The sequence below is a fragment of the Pseudorca crassidens genome, chromosome 5 (genome assembly GCF_039906515.1).
Source record: "Pseudorca crassidens isolate mPseCra1 chromosome 5, mPseCra1.hap1, whole genome shotgun sequence".
NCBI lineage: Eukaryota > Metazoa > Chordata > Mammalia > Artiodactyla > Delphinidae > Pseudorca > Pseudorca crassidens.
The window spans coordinates 136,508,139-136,529,994 of record NC_090300.1 but is presented as its reverse complement, the minus strand read 5'-3'; the positions used below and the strand labels follow the sequence as shown (position 1 = coordinate 136,529,994).

General features: G+C 46.8%; 1 protein-coding gene across 1 annotated transcript in view; it reads right to left on the bottom strand.

Moving 5' to 3' along the window:
* HUNK (hormonally up-regulated Neu-associated kinase) overlaps positions 1–21,856 on the bottom strand; it is a 112,883-nt gene that overhangs the window by 53,904 nt on the left and 37,123 nt on the right. Inside the window, exon 2 of the mRNA XM_067739337.1 lies at positions 12,195–12,487. Within this exon, the coding sequence (XP_067595438.1) occupies positions 12,195–12,487 (293 nt within the window). The remainder of the gene's footprint in view (positions 1–12,194; positions 12,488–21,856) is intronic.

Here is a 21,856-nt window from a genome sequence, read left to right as displayed (position 1 = left end):
ACATTTCAGATAAGCACTTGAAATAGTGGAATGACATTTTGCTTCTGAAGGGAAACAAACTGTTTTAGAGCCACTTTGAACCAACCCATAAGGCTTTCTGCCAAAACTCACACAATCAATAAGTAAATATTTATAAAACATGATATAAGTAATTGCTGCAGACTGAAAAAGCTAAAGGATTTCAGATAAGATGGGGAGCAGAAAGGGCAGAACAAATAAGCTTCCAAAAGAAATGGGACCAAAGCTGAAACTTGGAAGTTATTAAGACCGGGAGACAGTGGAAGCATCACTCAAGGCAGGCACTGTTAGAACAGTCAGGGAAATACAAATGTGGCCACATGTTTGTGAGACGGTGAGCAAAACCCACCAGAGTAAGGAAGGTTCAGGGAAACAGTTTTTTTTTTTAAAAAAATGGAAAGCTAACATAATTATCGGTCCTACAACCTCCATGCTTGGAGCCCAATCCACAAATTGGCAAGTGATAATAAATTAATCTATTTAGCAATCAGCTATTATGGTGGGTAGAAAAGTAGACCCCAAAGATGTCAGGGTCCTAATCCTTGGTATTATGCCCAAGGATGTGTTAACATTACATGACCAAAGGAAATTAAGTTTGCAGATGGAATGAAGATTGCTAATCAGATGGGTGACTTTGATCATGGACACTGAGATGATTCAGAAGGTGGGAGGGAGAAATGCACCCAGGGTCATGCTGAGTGTGAGGGGCCTGTGGTATCTGTACAAGCTGACTGTAAGTCCCTTGAAGGCAGGAAACATGTCTGCCTTGCTTACCACTATGCCCCAGTACCTTTGCACATTCCGTACTCAGCAAATACCAATGAATCTACATTACCAAAGAGATCGTTTGGGATTTCAGAAGGAAAAAACACAGGCAAAAGTATAAACCATCTATGTCAACGACTATGAGCTCTTAAACTGCAGCCTGTCAATTCAGACACACCATGAACATTAAATATGTAAGAATATTCTTCCCTTCTGTACACACACAAAATGATTTCTTCCATCGTTTTGAAACACAGCATTCTTGGTCCAGCTTTTATTTTCCCACTTCTGAATAGAGACATGGCCAATAGGATTATTTTTGTCCTCTTATCTCTATTGTTAGGACTAGAATAGTGTGGTCATGATAAACAAAAATGGCAACTGATAGCACTTCTTCAAAGTGCAGAGGTAAGGGGAGCAGCAGTTGCTAGGACCGTGGTAGCCAGGAGAGCAAAAGTGTCCCATTTAACGGGGACAGTGTCTCACAGCTTGGTCTCAGCACTGCCACCTCATCCTGCTTCCCAAGAGAAGCCAGAAATCTCGATTCGATCCCAGTTTTTTAAATGTTGGCAACAAATTCACATTTAAAACAACAATAACAATCACAGTGCGTGGGTCAACCTTGCAGGCAAGATCCAGCCTACAGACGACCAATTTTCAACCTCAGTATGGGTAGAAGCTGAGCCTGGAAAGGACATGAGATGCCCAGGGAGAGGGTAGAGAATGAGGGTGAAAAGACCAAGGACGACATGCTGGTGGGAACACCGACATTCAGAGCTGGCTGGGAAGGAAGAGTCGGGGAAGTATTAGCCCAGGACGACAAAAGGGCAGCATTTCAAGACGAGAAGAGTTAAGGAGTCAAGTGCAGAAAAAGGTGGGCTCTAAACAGTGACCAGTGGATTTCAAAATTGGAAGGTGGCCGGTAGCCTTAAGGCTGGACACTTGAATAAGGGAGATTGCGTTGAACCTGGCAGCTGGGGAAGGTAAATCGATAGTCTCTAATCCACATGCACCACCAACGGGAAGAACTGTATACCTGCACTTCAATTCAAATGAAACGATACACTTGAAAAACTGTGCCAGGCTTTAAAAGATGTCACATATGTCCAGATGCAGGGTGACCCCCAGTGCAAGATGTTCCTCCACACTTTCCCAGTGGGAGGACCCTGCCCCTCAGAAGTGTTTTTGGAAAACACAAATATATAAATTTTAGAAATGCAATGAAATTATCAAATGACTATTTATACTATTGACCTACGAAGCTGCACCTTCCTATTTAAGAGCATATACTATCATCCTAACATAATTAATTGTAGAAATATTGTTCCCACACCCTCACATTTTATGACACAATTTCATTCAAACGTGTGGCAGGCAGGGGCAGGATGAATCCTGCTTCAGGTGATCCAGCAGAATCATCGGCCCGCTGTTTCCAGTGTAAGATGATCTTTAAGTTGATTGGATATTTGAGATAAAGCACTTTTCGTATCTGTCTGTGACGCGGGCGCTTGCCGGAAATATTATCCCAAGTCATTTAAATAACAAGAGCCCATTTAAAATCTCTATAAATTATCTGCTGAGTGAATCGATTTTAGAGTGGTCTCACAAACTATCACAATTGTGAGTCATCTCTCTTTAGAAGTTATTATTAAAGCCACGCAAAATGCCTCCCCTTCTGTTGGTTTCCTCAGGCGACTTTAGAGTTCCCAAAGTCCTCAGTGAGTCAGGTCAAGGTTAACTGGTCCTATGTTGTTGAAAATAAAGAAATGGAGATTGTGCCCCCATACTATCAGAGACTTTGCAAGCACTCTGTAAGGCACGTCCTCTTTCCTGAAGAGGATGGGGACAGAAGACAGCACCCTTATATTCAAGCAAATACGGCAATTCCCAGCCACTTGCACAGACTCAGAAAAACAGTGTGCCAGCAATAGTCCAAACTGTGATTCTGTGAAAACTGATTATAAAGCAGCAGCATTATTTTAATCTAAAGGAGAGCCACAGTTTGTTTCCAGCAAAATTAAACCTCTTTCCCTGGGAAGCATGGAAGCCACACTAGGGCATTAAAGGAGAAATTTGGTTCAGAACAAATACTATAAAGAAAAACAGCTTAAAGAGGCGAGTTAAAAGAATGCAATTGTCGAGAGTAGTAAGACTAAGCTGGATAATTCGGGGGCCACAAAAGCCCAGAGAACAACCACAGCGATTAGAAGAATGATATAAATAGAAGGCTAAAACAAGAAAAATGTAGAAGAAAAAAAAAAAAGCCCACTTTTAAAATCGGGAAAATGTCATATAACCAGGGGAGAAGGCATTAAAATGTAATTATTAGGCAAAATGAGAAAAATGAAATCAGTTTTTCTTTTCACCCATTGCATCCCATAGCCACCCACAACCCCTAGGAAAAATGCTCAGAACAAACTTGGTTAATGGCTTGTTTACCCATACCCTTTGGTCAAGGATTTCAGTGATAACCAATCTAACCGCCTCCATGACTAGTTAATGGAAAGGTAGCTACAGCAGTACCTGCCCAGATCAATGTACTTAATCTACCCAAATGAAGGGAACATTCAACCTCTTTTGGCTTTATTTCCACCTCCTGCTTTGTCTTTGGAGATTTAAATAGAAAGAGGAGAAGAAGACTTTCCTTCTGACTCTTTAGGAAAAAAGGGTCTAAAATCATATTTTAAAAAGTCGTTTTAGCCTAGGTATTTACCCAAATGTGTTGACAACTTATGGACACGAATGTTTACAGCAGCTTCATTCGTAATTGTCAAAACTTGGAAGCAACCAAGATATCCTTCAGAAGGTGAATGGATAAACAAATTGGGGGACATCTCAGACAATGGAATATTATTCAGCCGTAAGAAGAAATGAGTTATCAAGTCATGGAGGAACCCTAAATGCATGTTTTTAAATGAAAGAAACTAGTATGAACATACTACATACTGTATGATTCCAAATTCTGGAAAAGACTAAACTATAGACAGTGAAAAGACTCACTGGTTGCCAGAGGTTGCAGGAGGAGGGCTAGAATGAATAGGTGGAACACATTTTTTTAGGGTGGTAAAATTATTCTGTGTACTATAATGGTGGCTACCTGACATCAAGCATTTGTCAAAACCCATAGAATGTATAACACAAAGAGTATCCTAATGTACTATGTACCCTAATGAACACTAATGTAAACTGTGGATGTTAGTTAATAAGAATGTATCAATATTGGTTCACCAATTGTAACCAATGTCCTACACTATCATAAGATACTAATAATAGGGAAAACAATGTAGAAGGGAGGTGGGAACTCTGCAGTTCTGCACAATTTTTCTGTAAACCTAAAACTGCTTTTAAAAATAAAATCTAGGGCTTCCGTGGTGGCGCAGTGGTTGAGAGTCCACCTGCCGATGCAGGGGTCGTGGGTTCGTGCCCCAGTCCAGGAAGATCCCACATGCCGTGGAGCGGCTGAGCCCATGAGTCATGGCCGCTGAACCTGCGCGTCCAGAGCCTGTGCTCTGCAACGGGAGAGGCCACAACAGTGAGAGGCCCGCGTACCGCAAAAAAAAAAAAAAAAAATCTATTAATTTTTTAAGTAGCTCTTGGATATTTTCTCCCTTCCTAGGAGATCAGTACTAGGAATGCTATGGCTACCACCAAGTACCTCATTCAGGATGTTCACTGTGGAGCATCCTTACCACCTGAAGTTAATTATGAATCCATTCAGCACAGTGGGCCACTCAGACCCTCTGCCCAGCTACTCAACATATGACCCCAAAGGCCAAAAACTGAAAAATAATTACATGAGTAACAAAAGAAGGATGAATTTATTCACAAGGTTTTAGTGTTAGTGTATCACAATGTACCTTAAATATATAATACACAGAAACACACACACACACACACACACACACACACACACACACTGGCAGGCCTCTATAATCCAGAAAACCTCCCCCATGGTCCATGTGAAAAGCATGGTTTTTAGCTCCATCCCGAAAGCAAAATATTTGTCTGTGTTAAGTGTCAGATCTGTCAGATGGGAAGGAAGGTTCTGACAGCTGACTGGTTTGCACTTGATGATGGGGTAATGCTCAATTTCATATTTATGGTCCTTGATCGGATTTAGCACTTTGTGGAGACGAGAGAGAAGTGGAGGGCTCTTCCTCCCGTCCTGCAGTGTGAGAAGTTCCTCTCTGTGTCTGGCAAACTTGAGGTGGTGTGAACTTGCAACTGCAAGCCAAAGCGAAGGAAAGAAAGTGGTCCCTGGATGGACAGGAAATAGCTTTTCCTTGGCCAAAGGGGCTTCCAAGAGGAGTCAGGACAAGCAAGAAAGGGGATGGGGCACATGTGGAGGATCCACTGACTAGGACAGTGCTGGGGGACAGGAGTGGCAATGGTGCGTCTTAGGAACAAAGGAGAGTAGCCAGTGAAGTGGCCTTTGGCAAAGCATGAGGCAGCCAAGCCCAGAGTGCAGGCTCAGATGCTTCTGGACCCGTCTCTAGTCACTGGGCAGTTCCAGGAAAAATGCCCAGTGGGACTCATCATGGCGGCCCTCGGCAGACCAAACATTGGGTCCTGTTCCCTACAGTGTTTGGGGGTGGGGAGTGGGGGTGGGTAGGCATCCTTCCAGAGACTGAGAGAAGGCCCAAGGGGACAGCCCTAATCACCAGCCCTTTGTTCTAGGTTATTTCAAAAGAACAAGCTCGAACAGGCCACAGCTAATAATTAAAGGTTCACCCACAGGCTACCAAGCACCCCTCCCCCTGCCCGCCCACCCACCCAGAGGTTCCTTGCATTTCTTTAAAGATGATAATCTCTAAGATTTGGAGACTGGCCACAAGGAACTCTGCCCTCCCAGACTGAGGGGTGGAGGGGAGGGCCTTGTTGCCATAACAAACACAGGGTCCTGGGGCGCCATGGGGGAGGGGAGGGCCAGGACCGCCAGGACGCTGCAGAGCAGGAATGTGGGTGTGCATGCTTACGGGAAAAGCACACATCCGTGCATGGGTACTCGTATGAGACTGCATGTGTGTGAATATGTGTTGCACGCACACCCACGTGTGGCGAGCACACGTGTGCGTGTGTACGTGTGTCTGTGTGCCCCTGCACACACACGCTTCCAGAATACTGGGATGGGGATGAAGGAAGAGTTTCTCCCCTGGGCCTCACCTGGCCATGCAGTGAGTGTGGAAGGTCGGGCCTCTAACAGACCCCGGGCCTAAACTGAGGGGCGGGAAACTCGAGAGCCTCCAGGGGCCACTCAGGGCTGAGACCCAAGATGAAAGTGAGGAACTGAGGGGCATAAACTGGAGGCTGCCAGGCTTCCAGGGAAGGGAGAAGAGGACAGAGGGAGACATGGGGGAGCTGGGAAAGAGCTGGCGAAGGCCCAGGGTGGAGGGGCTGAGCAAGGCCTGGTCCAACACGGCAGCCTGGGGAGGGAAGGAGACAGGCTCTGGAGGCTGGGTCTCTCTCACTGACCCGCTGAGCCGCCCTGGGCAAGTTACATAAACTCTCTGGGCTTCTGATTCTTCTTTGGAAAATGGCGTCACGAGAAGGGCCACCTGGCGGGCCATTCACGGCGGAAATGAGAAAATGGGCCACTCTCAGCTGAGCAACCACTAATAGGTAAGAGGTGAGAGGCTGGTGTGGCCAGGGGAGGATATGAAGTTAAAGGTTCTAAGACAAAGTGAATGGGGAGACTCCAGGAAAGACTTAAGTGGTTCACTTGGTGATAAGCAAACAGTACTGGGGGGCATGAGCCCTCGAAGGAAAGGTCAGAGAGAAGGGGCCCGGGCAGGAGGTGGGGAGCCTGGACCAAACCCACAGAGGATTAGGTCTGGGGGAGAACGCTGTACCTGTGGAGATGGCCACAAGATGGATTTCGGTCATAAGCTAAGAATAAAGCATTCCAGAAAATCACATAACTCCCCAAGGCAATAAGCATTTTGCCGTGAACAAGAGGCGTTTCTGTTTTCGTTTTTGATTAGGTTTTATCTTCAGAAGCACTGTATTAAAACCAAATGATTTTTTAATCTTTGATTTATTTACAAGATGGGCAATTTGGTAAAACATAAGAACAATTTGTTAAGCATGTACCTGATTTATTTATTCAAAATGAAACCTTTATTGAGTTCCTACAATGCTCCGGAAACAAATTCTGTTTATAAAATGAAAGAGCTGGTCATTCACTAAAAAGATGCCACTCTACAAATTGTGACCTGAAAAATAAACAAATTGGTATGAAGTCAATGAAGAAACTCCCTTAAAATTCCAGGGGGAATATGGAATATTCCAGAAAGAACATGAATGGGTGACCAAAACCTTCCATCCCAGTGCTAACTCTGACACTAACTGTATCCGTTCAGTTTCCCTTCATTTATCCAACAAAGTCTCTCTGTGTGAGTACTGGGCTGGGCGCTGGGCTATATGGTGGCCTATGCAGAAGACAGATAGCAAACAAGCCAGTTATCTTGTGAAAAGTGTTTGGAAATCAAAGTAGAAGGTGCCAGGGAATCTATGACCAGGGGTCCTAGCCTGGAGGGCATCCTGGAGGACGTGAGCTTCCTAGCTGGGACCCGAAGGATGAATACGATTCATCCAAAGATTGCAAGGGCAGTACAAGCAGAGAACAGCTGTGAGGCCTTGAGCACACAGAACGCAGCCTCTGTGGATAAAGTGAATGAGGTGGACTCAGTAGTAGTTACGGCAAACACGTACTCAGTACTTCCTAAGGGTCTCGGTGTTAAGCATTTTACATGAACTGACTCATTTAATCCTCACAACAACATGAAGTGGATAATCCCTTATACCTGCTGTGTAGCTCTGGAAGGCGAGGCAAAAAAGCCTAAGTGATTTGCCCAGTGCAGCTTTTTTTTTCCTCATAAATTTATTTATTTATTATTTTTGGCTGCATTGGGTCTTTGTTGCTGTATGCGGGCTTTCTCTAGTTGCGGCGAGCAGGGGCTACTCTTCGTTGTGATGCGCAGGTTTCTCATTGCGGTGGCTTCTCTTGTTGCAGAGCATGGGCTCTAGACACGCGGGCTTCAGTAGTTGTGGCTCGTGGGCTTCAGTAGTTGTGGCACGTAGGCTCAGTAGCTGTGGCTCACAGGCTCTAGAGCACAGGCTCAGTAGTTGTGGCGCATGGGCTTAGTTGCTCCGTGGCATGTGGGATCATCCTGGACCAGGGCTCAAACCCTTGTCCCCTGCATTGGCAGGTGGATTCTCAACCACCACACCACCACGGAAGTCCAGCCACAGTGCAGCTTTTAAGTGGTAGTCTCCGCACGTGGACGCAGGCGGTCTGGCTTTAAAATCCACATGGCCGACCACCGTGCAACCCAGTCCACAAAGTTGTCACATTTTTTCAAACTCAATTAAACAAAAAACCTCTGATCTATATAACCAGCACCTCCAGATATGTGCTCAGGCCCTGGTATCTCCAACAGCCCCCGATATGAGCAGAAGTCGCTCCCTTCTCGTGTGCCTTGTCCTCTCTCTCCTCTCCAAGGAAACTTAAAAGTTAAAACAGCTTCTTAAAACCCCCCACCAGTACAGGACGGGCTTGCTTCTTGTCAGGCCCATGAGAACGAAGAAGACTCCCCTCTCTTGCCCCACAGTCCTCCCAAGTGCAGAAGGTCCTTCCCCAATACTGATGAGTGAATAAAGACACGGCTCTGGGAGCAGCCGTGCTGACACACAGGCTCCCGTTCACTTTGATCGTCTGCGTCTCTCTCCCGGTCCTCGGGCCCCTATGGCTTGTCTCTTCCTGCTTAGGGGATGGTGGTACTGTGTTACCCAGGTATGTCTTGTCTGTACAGTTTGATTGGACTTTGTTATTTTGAATGAACAGAGGAATCTCAAAGTAGCCTCCTGGCAGAATCAGTATTCTTTGTTTTTGTTTTGTTTTGTTTTTTCAGTATGCGGGCCTCTCACTGCTGTGGCCTCTCCCGTTGCTCCGGACACGCAGGCTCAGCGGCCATGGCTCACGGGCCCAGCCACTCTGCAGCATGTGGGACCTTCCCGGACCGGGGCGCGAACCCGTGTCCCCTGCATCGCCAGGCGGACTCTCAACCACTGCACCACCAGGGAAGCCCAGAATCAGTATTCTTGATGATGGATGTGAAGAGTCAACGCTCTTCGTACAATAGGAAAATCATCAGATTTGGGCACCCTGCTGGGTGAGCCCGGAAGAGAAAATGAAAAAAAGAAAAGAAACCCTCATTAGATTTTAAACCGAAAGCATCTCGGGCAATCCTCAAATGGTGTAATGAAGAAGTTAAGACCATATTCTAACTTTGCAAAAGTGAACGACAACCCTGTTGTAGAAGACACAGAAGCTACGGCAGGTCCAGTTTTAAATGAAGTTCTCTGCCAGCTAAGGAAATCTACTTTATAGACGTTTAGTTTCCTTTTTCCCCTTCTACTTGTAATAGTTACAAGATTTTTAAAGATTTGCTTCCTTTAAATGATAGTTAAATGGTTCTGGAGAGATAATTAAATATTTAGATTTAATTTCACAGGAAATGAGGGCTCTGCTAGGCATTGAGTTGATGATGACATGACGATATAGGACCAGCCTCATCAGGAGCTGTGCTTTTTAAAGCATCCTCTAACACATGACCAAAAGCCCTTTAAATCATATTATGTAGCCACCAAAATTCATCCTAAATCCTTTTGGAAGATCCAATCTGTTTGCTCAGAACTCTTCCCGCCAGGGACTCCAGGACATCTCTGAAATGCTATCTAAACTCTCTTACTCATTTGAAAAATCTAACCTCAAAATAAATTATGAAATTCACTCCACCTCCATAGCATAAAGGAGAAGATTCTCCACCACTGAAAAAGGCTATAGCATATAGGATACCAGCCAGATTACGGCTCCTAAAAATGAGGCGTATAGAACATTTCAAAATCAAGACAGTCCAGGTACAGCCACCCATGAATATATTCTAAACAAACATTTTCCTGTGCTGTCTCAACCACCTAATCACCTATGCCCATGTGTGCACAGGTGATGCTCATTAACATGATTTCTAGAGAAGAAGATAAAGAACTCCTCCGAAACAACACCTGTATTTCCAATCTTCCCTAACTTTAAAAGATCTGAGCCTTTGCCACTATTGGCTGATGAATATATTTCCAGGTAGGGGGGAAGTAGAACGCTGGAGATCGGAGAGAGAAAAAGCACACCGTCTTTGCTATCAAAACATTATTAAATTCATTCCTTTGACATTCTGACAGTAATTGCACTGAGAGGGATTGGATTTTGTTAAAATTACTTTAAAATGGTTGTTGAGAATTTCCTGTGGGAGGGACCAGCGAGCGATGCACAGCCTCTGCTGGCTTTCCCTTTGTTGTCCTCAAAGCTCCAAGCTCGGTGCACATCTGATTTCTGACAGCACGAAACCCTTGTAATAACACCTTGAGTCTCTCGGAAAGCTCTTCCCCGGGTTCTGTCTTCTGCCGTGACCAGCTGAGTGGGTAACCCAAGCTGATTCATTCCTGAGGTTTCTGCCTTTGTCATCTTAGTCACCGAAGACAGAAGCAGAAGCACTTACGACCATCATTTTCCTAATAACGGCAGAGCTCTGACACGGCAGGTTACACAAGGGTATTGTTGGAAAGAGCCAAAAATAGCGTTATTCACTTAAAATTTCTGAATGTTCCCTTCCTTGCTGATCGAAACTCCAAGAGTTCTAATGAATCGTGATTTCGTGACAATGTGTGTGACTAAAAATATGTACAAGGAGAGGTTTTCTTACCTTAGTGAGAAAAGGATGTGCCTGAATGGGGGCTGGCCAAGGCTGGCTCCCTCCCCCCAGTGCCACCCCTCTGCCCCTGAGCCCGGGACCTCCCCACAGGGTCCTCCCGAACCCGGGACCTCCCCACAGTGTCCCAGATTCAGGCACCCAAGGTAGAGCATCCCCCGGTGCCAATCCCATTGGTTAAGTTAAGTGAAAGAAGCCACTTATAAAAGACCATATATTGTTTCCATTTATATGAAACGTCCAGAATAGGCAAGTTCATAGAGACAGAAAGCAGATTGGTGCTTATTACCGGGGGCTGCTGGGAGGGCTGGGAATGGGGGGGGCGGTGACTGCCAATGGGTACAGGGTTTCTCGTTCGGGGTGATGGAAATATTGTAAAATTAGACAGTGGTGATAGTTGCACAACTCTGTGAATATACTGAAAATGACTGACTTGCACACTTTAAAATGGTGACTTTTATGGTATGTGAGTTGTATCTCGATACAAAAAATTTTAAACGTATGTGTGTGCACATATATATAATTCCTTGCTCTTGCTTTTGTAAATGAGAATCAAACGTGAGCCCTAAGTTTTCTCAACAACCCGGAGTAGCTGTGAATTATGACTCCGTGAAGGAAGAAGTACGCATTTATCGGTGAAGTCAACGCTTTCCTGGGAGGGAAAGAGAGCGCTTTCATTTTCTTATTTTATTGTATCGCATTGACCTCATTTAGTCTAGCGCTAAAGTCAGCACCCACCACCAACGGCAACACGGCTAAGAATCCTGTTTCCACTCGGTTTGCTTGCAAAGCTCCTCCTCAGGAAGGAACAGGCTGTTCAAAAAAAAAAAAAGGTTGATTTTCATAATTATCTGCAACGTTGGTTTGGCTTATGGAGAACATGCCTAACTTTCAAGGGCAAGTTCACACTTCACGTGGTGATTCAGTGCCATTGAATGAAACAGCTATTAAGCGACTACCATATGTAAAGCAAATATGATGGAAGCACCGTCGCTCGCTGAAAAACGATCTCACGCCATCTTAACATTGATGCTTCTTTCAGGCACCTGAGCAACTGTTCTCATTACTTTGCAAATAATAATAATGAGAGCCGCCAACACTAAACGTGCCCCTTACTGTGTACCAAACGCTGTCCCAAGCTCTTTCCGTATATATATAGTTTTTCTTTAATTTTTTTTTTTTTTTTTTGGCCATGCCGTGCGGCATGCAGGATCTATGTCCCCGACCAGGGATAGAACCCAGGCCCCCTCCATTGGGAGAGTGGAGTTTTAACCACTGGACCACCAGGGAAGTCCCTCTTTCTGTATATTAACTCATTTCCCCTTATACCAACCATGAGATAAGTATCACGAATATTCCCATTTTACAGAAGAAGAAACTGAGGTTCAGAGAGGTTAACTAACTAGCCCAGGGGCATACAACAATTAAAGGAGAGAGCCAGGATGCAAACCCAGGCAACTCTGACTTCAAACATTATTCTTTTAACCTCATGTTAGCATTAACCCGACTCACAAAACAAGTCCATGAAACAAAACTTCAGAAGAATTGTAAAACAGGCTGCAAGGATTCAACCTTGCTTGGAGCACGCTGGAGCACAGTGCCGTCCACTCAGCACAGAACTGGCGATCAGCATCATGGCGTGGCCCTTACCTGTGGACCACCCCGGCCCGGTGCAGGTGCTCCACCGCAGAGATGAGCTGCCTGATGTATCTGCGGGCTTCGGATTCCTCCAGCCGCTTCTTCTCATATATCTTGTGCATCAGGTTGCCCCCAGGACACAGCTCCATGACCAGGTAGTAGCTGTTTTCTGTCTCTAAGATATCAAGGAGCTGGGTGATGTTAGGGTGGCGGATCATCTGCTGGATCTGCCCCTCTCGCCGAAGGTTTTTGGTGACATAGGTGTCTTTTTTGGCTCTCTTCTTGTCGATGACTTTTATGGCCACCTAAGGAGACACCAAGAATATGGCTGTTGTCAGACACTGCAGGCAAAGTTTATTCCCTGACTATTCACAAAACCCTAGGAAAATACATAGCTGCTCGTCTGCACCAGGAGAAAAACTTTATCTGAAATAGCATCAAGGGAGAAAAGAAAGATGTAACATCAGCGAAGATCAAAAGATTCAATTATGAAGGAAGAGAATGAAATTTACTCAAGCAAACTCAAACGGTGGTCCGGAAGCCTCCGTGAAGAGTCAGCGTTGAACTTGGTTCTCCGCAGGGTGAAACACCAAGTTCTCCTCCAGCAAAGGGCCCCTCCCTGCTCCCTCTCCGGCCTCGCCACCATCCCTCCAAGTTGGGTCCCCCATGACTCCATTTCTGAAACGACCAAATCTGCCCCATCTTCAGTTCTAGGGCGTGTTTAGGGAGCTGGGGGATGCAACGCCCAGTGATGTGGCACCCCTGCCCTTCCTCCCAACCCTTTCTCTGCCCTGTACCAGGACCTCAGGCCAGGCCACCTCTGTCCAATGGTTACCTCTTGCCCTGTGAGTCACTGTACAGGTTACCTCTTGGCCCCAAGTCCAGAGAGGTATCTCAACTGCCCACTGGATGCCCCTCCTGGGTCACTTCCCCCACAATCAACATGTCACATGTGTGGACCCTCCAGCTTTTTGTAAAGGGAGGGAAGAGGGGAGGGAGGGACAGGAGAATGGAAGTAACGATGGCATGAGGGAGGGGAAGGGAAGACTGTCCCTTCTGCCCAAGTCTGCACCCTTCCCCACTCTCCCTTACTTCAACGGCTGTCACCAATCCACTCACCTGGCCTTAAAACACACCACCGTTTGGCCCTCTTCTTTTCTTACTATGTCTTCGCTCCTCTCTAACGTGACCAGCCAGGGACATCATGTCAATGACTTCTGCTAACTGCCTTCCTCACTTTCCCTTCCTCTCTGTTCCCATGCCAGGTCGGGTTCATTTAGGACCTTGTTTCGCAGCACCCAGACGCATTGTCTCTACGTGAGACTCCAGCAACCCAAGGGATGTTCTCATACAAGGCTACCAAGCCACTGGGCCGCAGGACAAAAACAGTGGACCTTCCATTTCTATTTATTTCCTTTTTTGGAATTATGTTTTTTAACGGCTTCATAATGCACTCAATGTGCAGAGGTGTGATATAGATCAATCAGCAAATGATTGATAGATGACAGATAGATAGATAGATACATGTTTGCAGCAAGGGGCTCAAACGTTATTTTCTTGACAGAAGTTTGTAATAAAATGAAATAAAAGTCTATCCACCACTAGCCTGGACTATGACATCAGTGTGCTACCTCTTTTTCTCGATGCTCATCCTGGCCCCTCGAATTCATACTCGAAATCAGTGGGTCTGGAACTCTGATTTCTTGCTTAAAGCTCTTCGGCGGCTCCCTGCTGCCCACAGAGCAAGGTCCACAGCCTGAGCCCAGCCCTGAAGCTCCCTCCCCATCAGCCCCGCCACTGTCCAGCCCCGACTCCCAGCTCCCCAGGGCGGGTCTGCTCACTGCCCAGACCACACGTTCTGCTACTCTCCAAGCCTGCACTCACAAGCCCACTTCACCCCTTCAAATCTGCCTGGTCCTGCAGATGCTAACTCCAGGCCCACCTCCCTTCCAGGAAGTCTCTTCAGCCCTTCTTCCTTATGCTCTCACCACACCCACTGTCTGCGATACCATTTAAAGCTCCCACCCCTCCCTTAAAACAGGGACTGCTCCCCCCTCACCACACACAGCACTTTATAAACAATGAGTGAACGACAGGTCACTAACCGAGCAAATCAGTGAACCTTTTTTTTTAACCATTGAAGCAAAAATAGCTGTAACAGCTTCATCTATTATCTCTTCTGGGGAACAGTCTTTTTTTAAGCTTTTTTTAAATTGCGATATAATTGACCTATAACAGTGTATTAGTTTGTACCACATAAGGATTTGGTATATGTATGTATTGGGAAATGGTCACCACAGTAAGTTTAGTTAACATCCATCACCAGTTACAAATTTGCGTGTGTGTGTAACGACAACTATCAAGATCTTCAGTGTTAGCAACTTTCAAATAGACAGTACAGTATTGTTAACTGCAGTCACCAGGCTGTGCATTATGTCCTCAGGACTTATAGCCAGAAGTGTGTATCTTTGGACCACCTTCACCCGTATTCGTGGAGATTTTCAGGCCCTTAAACCAAAGATATGACTAAGAAGGGACAATCAGCCATTGGACCAGACAAGCTGGGGGCCTGTACTATCCCTGGGCCATGAGAGGTTGGTGCTGTCAGCCCACAGAAGCGGGCTGTAGTTTGGCCTACGAGTCCAGTATATATGAAACTAAAAGCTTTAAAAACTGTACTCCTTTGTGTGTATATATGTATAACACATCCGTATACATATATATACATACAAATATGTATCCATCATCTTGTGGAGGTGGAGGGAAAGAGGAATGCTGGGAAGTACAATCAGATTCTGTCTTTGCTGGAGTCTACGTTGCAATGTTTTAAAAATTACACTCTTTGGCAGTGAAATCCTCAAAGGTACTCTGAATAAGTAGTCTGAAAACCCAGCAGTAAAACGATCTGCCTTTCTTAACAGAGCACACAATTATTATTAGGATAATTTATTTAGCTCTTTAATTGCCTGGAGTAGGTTATATAATGGCCACCCAGAGACGTTAAGGCCCCATCTGTGGACCAGGTGAAAGTGACCTTATTTGGAAAAAGTGAAGGATGTTGAGATGAGATTCACCTAGATTATCTGGGTGGGCCCTAAATGTCATCACAAGTGTCCTTATAAAATAGAGGCGGTGGGAGATTTCACACGAATACACAGAGAAGTGGCGAATGGGGCAGAGATGGCAGGGATGAGCCACAAGCCAAGGAATAATGCGGCCACCAGAAGCCGGGAGAGGCAAAGGACGGATCCCCCTAGAGCCGTCAGAGGGAGCACTAGCCCTGTCGACACCTTGATTTTGGCCCAATGAAATCGACTGTGGACTTCTGGCCTCCAGAACTGTGAGAGAATGAATTTCTGTTGTTTTGTGATAACGCATTACAGCGGGAAACTAACACACCAGGTGTCTGTTCCACCACCATTTGCCATCTTGGTTCCCAAGTTCTACTGTTTCTGAGAGTCCCTCAGTGAAAACCCTGCACCCTTAGGCAGCCTCACCTGGAGAAGGTTTTCTATAAAGCTCCCTCTCTATTTTTAAACACCCTTCCTTGTAAGCGACCTTAAACTTATAAGCTCTGCATTGATAATACTGAAAATGGAATCCGTTCTTGATTACACAAAACCATTTAATCAACGTCATCTGTAACAACTGAAAAGGGAAAAACTAAATTGGAAGTTAAGGAAAAGGCAGTGATCAATGATCAGCGAAGGGAGGCATCTAATTTAATCTGACAGTAATCAGAGATTTACAGGCACTAATTCTACCCGGGGGGGAGCCCAGTGTGATGATGGGTCTCTAGCTGAAAAGATAAACTGCTTTAGTCAGGGGAGTTTTAAAGAGTAAAATTAAATCTGCACAGACGGACTGAGGCCCCAAGTCCCAGGACCACACTGGAACTCCCAAGCTGGTCCTCGAGTGTGGGAGGGAGGGGAGGGGAGGGTGTCAGGGGAGTTTCTGAGTTGCATCCTGAGCACATTGGGACAGGAACTTTTGCTGTGAAAAGTCAATAAAACGAAGACTCCAACCCTTCGATGGATCCAAGTTGCCAAGCCTCCTGAAATTTTACAGAGGAAGCCGTTTTCAAAGATTGTCCCCATATTTCCGAATAAGTAGCAAAGTCTTAAGGTGCTAGGAACTTAGTAGAGAGAGATTAACACAGCGCCAGTATACCACAGCTGAAACTGATCACTCATCAACTTCTTATTAAGAAGTTGCACTTCTGTGACTTCCCTGGTGGCGTAGTGGTTAAGAATCCACCTGCCAATGCAGGGGACACGGGTTCGAGCCCTGGTCCGGGAAGTTCCCACATGCCGCGGAGCAACTAAGCCCGTGTACCGCAACTACTGAGCCTGTGCTCTAGAGCCCGTGAGCCACAGCTACTGAGCCCGTGTGCCACAACTACTGAAGCCTGCGCACCTAGAGCCCGTGCTCCGCAGCAAGAGAAGCCACCGCAGTGAGAAGCCCGCGCACCGCAATGAAGAGTAGCCCCGGCTCGCCGCAACTGGAGAAAGCCCGCGCGCAGCAACGAAGACCAAACGTCACCAAAGAAAAGAAGTTGCACTTCTCACAGTATGGCAACTCCCACCCCACCCCACCCCCCAGGCTCCCGCCAAAAAAATACCTATCAATGATGGATAAAATCAGCAAACTTTTAAATAACTAAGCTCATACGAAAGAAAAGGAAACCCTCCAAGGCCAAGAAAAAAAAAAGTGAGTAGATCTAAGATGAGGAGAGGGCAGCTATGGGGCAGTGAAATAGAAGATACAGGAAAGAAGGAGTGACTGCAAGGAAGGATCCTGAGGAAGGAAAGGAAGAGGTGGCAGAGCGCTCTGCAGGGATGGGAAGCACGACTCCCTCCCACACGGGAAGGAGGAGGGACCGAAGCCGTGAATCCCAATTCTCCAGGAGAGGCGCCAGCTGCAGAAAGGTATTCATGCTTAATGGCCCCTGTGACGTATTAGGAGAAAAATTCCAACATAGAATTGTACTTAGAATGCGGGATGCACAAAATCACATGGCTGCAGTCACGGCACACACTCCCACAAACCAATTGGTACCTAAGATAACGTACGTAAAGCACTCAGTACAATGTCCGGCACATAGTAAGAGCGCCTGAAATTGACATTCTTATTATCATCATTTTACTTTCACTGAGGCAACCTGTAGAGGGTGAAAAGCATTTAAGCTTAGTTCAGCCAAGAAGAAAATGTGCACTTCCTTGACCTGTCGCTTTGGCATATTTCAAAAAAGAAAAAGAAGCCTGAACCTCATTTCGGTGTTTTGAACTCTCTGGAATAGAGTTGCTTTTAAATCCCAAGGAGGAGGTTTAAAATCAGTCTAGTCTCTCATCTTCTTTAAATATTGACTTAGTTGAGACTGTCTACGTAGGATCAGAGTTAACAGGATTTAAAATTCATCCCTTCATCCTGGATCACCGTTCACTGCCTTTAAAATTCATTCCTCTGAAACACATCGAGGGTTGTTCACGTAGCCGATCTCCAAACTGAAAAGGCAGATGCAAAACGGATGCATCTTCCATACAACGGAGAGGGAGGGAAACGCCGATCAAAGAAACTACTCTTTAATATCACAGAAATATACATATATGTTTTCCCCATTGTACAATGTATGCCGTGTAAGTTCAGCCTTTCTTTAATTAAAGCAATTTTATACCATGATGTTTTAAATAATCAGAATGCACAGGGAATAGGAGGCTGTCATCAGCAGGATTTTCTTTTTACATGGAAATTAGCCAAAAAGAGCTTCCTTTCCAGAACATCTTGGTTTCTTAATAAATACTGTATGTTAAACTCAAGTGAATCTTTTCGTCTTCAGCAAACATTTAGTAACCACCTAAAATATACGTGACACTGTTCTACATGCCAAGAGTACACCATGAAAGAGATACGGATCTTCAGGCCCATTTGCGGCCATAATTCAGATTTTTTATAGTGGTTTAAACTGACCATCTGTCGTGGGCTGAACTGTCTCCGCCCACACACCCCACCCCCAAATTCACATGTTGAAGCCTTAATCCCTAATGTAACTCTATTTGGAGATAGGGCTTTTAGGAGGTAAAAAGGTTAAATGAGGTCATAAGGGTAGGGACCTAATCTAATAGGATTGGTGTCCGTATGAGAAAAGGAAGAGATACCAGAGATCTCTCTCTCCACACATGCACAGAGGAAAGGCCATGTGAGGACACAGCAAGAGGAAGGCCATCTAAAAACCAAGGAGAGAAGCCTCACTAGGAAGTAACCCTACTGGCACCTTGATCTTGGACTTCCTGCCTCCACAACTGTGAGAAAATAAACGTCTGTCACTTAAGCCATCCAGTCTGTGGTCTTTTGTTATGGCCACCCGAGCAGACTAATGGACCACTCGAGCATCGTACAATTCTACTATGCAGACGAGTGTAACTGTAAGAACCAAGGGCTAGCATCCATTCTCCAAGGACTGGGGTCAGATCTGATAGTTCCTTTGCTGCCCTCCCCCAGTTTTCCACACCCCAGCAGTTCAGAGGGTGGAACGGCACAGCAGCCAGACATACAGATTCCGAGGTTGGATGCCTTGACTTCAAAGCCTGCCTCTGCCACCCAGTAGCTTGGACCTTAGTTTCCTCGCTGTTTTAAAAAAAGGGGGGGGGGGCGGCTTCCCTTCCCTGGTGGCACAGTGGTTAAGAGTCCGCCTGCCGGTGCAGCGGACACAGGTTCGTGCCTCGGTCCGGGAAGATCCCACATGCCACGGAGCGGCTGGGCTCATGAGCCATGGCCGCTGAGCCTGCGCGTCTGGAGCCTGTGCTCTGCGATGGGAGAGGCCACAACAGTGAGAGGCCCGCGTACCACAAAAAAAAAAAAAAAAAAAAACGGATGGGGGATAATAGTACCTATCTCGTGGAGATGTTGGGGATATAAATGAGGAAACCCAGGAAGGATGGTGCGCACCGGGAACATTTCTGGAAGCCCTCCGTAAGTGTCCACTGTTAGGATTTGCATGTTTTGTGCAGGAAGAGAAGCCAGGAAGCCCCTGCCACCCAGCTTCCATCCCCATCACTCCCCCTCGTCAGGGTCCCTGGTGCCTCTCGACCACCCAGTCCACAAGGTCACTCTCCCTCCTTGTCTCCTGCTTTTCCTCCCAGCCCAGTCTTCCCAAGGTTCTGCCCCAGGCCCCATTCTTCCTCACATTAGGGATGTACAGTCCATCTCCTCCACTTCCAGGACTCCTACGACCATCCATGTGCTGACCAGTCCCAACACCTCCATCCTGCTTTCGCCTCTTCCCCGAGCTCTGACGGCCCCATGGACACCTCCCATTTGGGTGGTCCACTGGCTCTCCAAACCCATCACTTCCCCTGGTCCTCCCTGGGGCTCCCCAGCTCAGCCTGAAGCACCTCCCTCCATAGGTGTCCTTGCACCCCAACTGTGCATCTTCCTCCACCCAGCGCACCGCTAGTCCCCCACCTAACTAATCACCAGGGCCAGTCACCTCCACCTGCTAAGACCTCCCCACCCACTCTCTTCCCCCATTCCATCTGCTGCTTGCTGCACCACCATCCTCTCCTGCCCAGATGTCTCCCAACTCCGCCCACCACTGCCTGAAATTCCCTCCCACACAGGGCTGTTTGGGTCAGGCCAACTCCCAACTCCCACTCCTCTCTCCAACCTCAGATTACAGTTTGCTTCTCCATTCCAGACTGGCTCGGGCCACCCTGCAGTTCCCCAGCTGTCACACCCATCACACACACTCTTAACGGTGTGGGACACCCTCCACTGTCATTTCCAGGAAGGCAGGACTTGCCCAGCCTCCCCACTTTTGTGTTCCTGGCTTCCACACTGTGCTTGGCTCATTTAGGACAAGTACATGAGAGAAAGAAAAAAAAAAAAGAACAAAAGGTCCCAGCAGTCTGCTACAGTGGGTCAGGATGGTGAGCTGGGGGTCATCTCTACGCCTGCCTTGGGTAAGCTGGCAGCTCGAGCCCTCCCCTTCCTAAGCTACAACACAGGCAGACCAAAAGCCTTCCCTTCAACCATTAAGGTTATAAAACGTGATGCCACCTGTGGACGTGGTTTCAGCTCGTGCGTGATTGTGACGTGGAAACACTCCCTTCCCCTTTTGAGAGATGTCACCTCGTCAGAGGCTTCCCTAACCAGCCTAATTAGCGCTGCACCCACGCCCTCCAGCCCCGCCCCCAAGGCAACACTCATAATCCCCTTACTCTATTCTGGTTTTCCACTGGGCTCCAATAGGACATTCCTCCTTCACAGCATCAAATTCTCCCAGATTTGGGGATCAGCCCTGCTGATCACCCTTCTTCAAGCCTCATCCTTTTCGTAGAATACTCTTCCAGAACCCCAATCCCCGTTGCCACTTCAAACAGTGCTCACCCTTCCACGACCTGTGCCGAGCAGTGTCAGGAACAGAGAAGAAGCTCAAGTAACGTGTACTGGACCAATGACACAGCCAACAATTGTGCAGGTTAAGGAGAGAGGAAGGGAGAAAGGGAGGGTGGGGGAGAGGGAAGATGGATGGATGGCTCCGGTCCTTCCCACTTACATGTGAGCTTTGTGGATCCCCGGATAGAAGCCAGACGATGTACCCTAAATGCCCACGCTAGAAAACAGATTAGATGACATGGAACAAACAGTATCCTTGGTGACCCTCTCTGGGAGAGCCAGAGCAGACAGAGAAATTCAGAAACCCTGCTAAGCTGAAGGAGGTGGATTGTGGCCCCCTGCTCACCACGTGTGGACTGGAGCTGCCCAGCCATCCTGCTGCAGAAAGCAGTTTCTTACTTCCTGAGGGTCTGGCTGAGAGCTGGGAGAAGTCACCAAGGAGAAGGGTGCTGGAGGACACCCATGACCAGCGGTGAAGTGTGCCGTCTGGGGACCTGGTGTCCACCACAGAAGCAGCCCAACTCTTCCCCCTCATGCCCACTAAGTCCCTCCTACCCCAACATCTTATTCTGGCCTGTGCCCCTGCCATGTACCCTTTCTCCCTCCTAAACTTGTCTGAACCATCTGTCACCTTCTCTAGAACAGCTAATCTAGAGGGGCAGGAAAGTTCCCCCAAGGCAAGGACCACCCAAAAGCACCCAGAATCCCCATTTCTCCCAGAGAAAGAGCCAAAGTCCTGACAGCGCCTGGACACCCATCTCCTCTCATTCCCTCTGCTCACTTGCAGGCCTTCCTGTAGGTCCACGAATGTGACAGGTGTATTCCCGCCCTGGCCATACACTCTCTCCCTCACCTCCAAGACTTGCCGAGACGTCACCGCTCAGAGAGGCTCCCGTGACCCACCTATTTACAGCCACACCTGGCACTCACCCTCCCCTCAATCCAGTCTATCTGTCCCCATAGTGTTCATCACCTCTTAAATCCTATAGAACTCACTGACTGAGTGTGGAATCTGCCAGACCCATGGCAGCTCTAGAAGGGAAGAAACAGTTCTTTGTCTCCTTTGCTGGCATGTTTTAAGCATCCAGAATCGTCTCTGGCTCATAGACAACATTCAATAAATATTTCTTGAATGAATGAATGAATGCAAGTGCAGTTGGAAGAAAAAGATTCTATTAACTATATCAGAACCTGTTATGGACCAAATTGTGTCTCCCCTCAAATTCATATGTTAAAAGACCTAACCCGCAATGTGACTACTTGGAGATGGCTCTTTACAG